The sequence below is a fragment of the Peromyscus maniculatus genome, chromosome 3, assembly GCF_049852395.1.
Source record: "Peromyscus maniculatus bairdii isolate BWxNUB_F1_BW_parent chromosome 3, HU_Pman_BW_mat_3.1, whole genome shotgun sequence".
NCBI classification, from domain to species: Eukaryota; Metazoa; Chordata; class Mammalia; order Rodentia; family Cricetidae; genus Peromyscus; species Peromyscus maniculatus.
In genome coordinates this window covers 48,488,938-48,490,636 of record NC_134854.1, presented here as the reverse complement: position 1 = coordinate 48,490,636, position 1,699 = coordinate 48,488,938, and the positions used below count along the sequence as shown (strand labels likewise).

General features: G+C 45.0%; 1 protein-coding gene across 1 annotated transcript; it reads right to left on the bottom strand.

The window, feature by feature from the left end:
• Window positions 1–344: 344 nt before the first annotated feature.
• Window positions 345–1,699, bottom strand: LOC143272300 (heterogeneous nuclear ribonucleoprotein A1-like). Its single transcript, XM_076566411.1, has one exon. It carries the CDS (start codon window positions 1,658–1,660, stop codon window positions 683–685), a length of 978 nt encoding a protein of 325 aa, XP_076422526.1. The 5' UTR covers window positions 1,661–1,699; the 3' UTR covers window positions 345–682.

The window sequence follows — 1,699 nt, the reverse complement described above, 5'->3', positions numbered from 1 at the left end:
TTCATTCCCATCTGTTATTTTATCTGATACCATTATTCAATTTTGATACTGCATAGGGTGTGCCAACAACCATTTTATTGTAACCAAACTGTGACTTTGCTTGGATGACCCTTTTAATGGTAAAACTCATTAAAGTCACAATAGTAACTGGCAATTTAACTACACCAAGGTTTTTTGAAGACAATAGCTTCTCCACCCAAGCAATTATAAATAAATTCCAAATGGAACTTGGCACTACCCTGAAGGAATTCTAACTTCACACTGTTGGGGAAGTTTACCAAGATGGCTTCAGAGTAGACTAACTTTACACAGCACATTTAAAAAGAAAAAAAAAAGAAAATAGAAAAAAAGAGGACACATTTATTCAGCATCATGATCAGACTATTACATTTAGCAATCAACAACATGGGTGAAAAAAGGTCTACAGTAAAACCCTTTGTTGGAATGCTTTACACTTTCCACAGAACAGAAACTAAAATAACCTGTTATACAATTAGTCACAAATACAGTCCTGGAGTTTTTTGCCCATCTACATGAGTATTGTCTAAAACATGTCTTCTTTGTAGCAGCTAGGCCCTGCCGCCACTGTGCTTGGCTGAGTTCACAAATCTGTTGTAACCTGTAGCTTCCCTGTCACTTCTCTGGCTCTCCTCTCCTGCTAAGCTTTGTTTCCTGGCTGTAATTAGAACCTCCTGCCACTGCCGAAGCTGCTGCTGCTGCTGCTGCTGCTGCTGCTGGAACCACCATAGCCACCTTGGCTTCGTGGTTTAGCAAAGTACTGGCCACCACCACCATAAGGGCCAGAACTTCTGCCTCCAAAGTTTCCTCCCTTCATTGGTCCAAAATTTGAAGACTGATTGTTATAATTGCCAAAATCATTGTAGCTTCCACCACCTCCAAAATTGCTTCCATCATTACCAAATCCATTATAGCCATCCCCACTGCCACCATATCCACCACCACCACGGCTGCCACCGAAGCCACCACGACCACTGAAGTTCCCCCCTCGACCAAAATTGTCATTGCCACCAAAACCGCCTCCACGACCACCACCAAAGTTTCCGGAACCATTTCGACCTCTTTGGCTGGATGAAGCACTAGCCATCTCCTGCTTTGACAGGGCTTTTCTGACTTCACAGTTGTGGCCATTCACAGTATGGTATTTCTGAATAACAATCTTGTCCACAGAGTCGTGGTCATCAAATGTGACAAAAGCAAACCCTCTCTTTTTTCCACTGCCTCTGTCAGTCATGATCTCAATCACTTCGATCTTCCCATACTGCTCAAAACAATCTCGCAGGTGATGTTCTTCAGTGTCTTCTTTAATACCGCCAACAAAGATCTTTTTCACAGTTAAGTGGGCACCCGGTCTCTGAGAATCTTCTCTCGACACGGCTCTCTTAGGTTCCACAACTCTTCCATCCACCTTGTGTGGTCTTGCATTCATAGCGGCATCCACTTCCTCCACAGTGGCGTATGTGACAAACCCAAAGCCCCTGCATCGCTTGGTGTTTGGATCTCTCATTACCACGCAGTCCGTGAGTGTTCCCCATTGCTCAAAATGGCTCCCCAGGCTCTCGTCGGTTGTTTCGAAGCTCAGCCCTCCAATGAAGAGCTTCCGCAGCTGTTCCGGCTGTTTGGGAGACTCTGACTTGGACATGACGGCAGGGCAACGAGAGCCTTCAGCAATGCTTCCCCG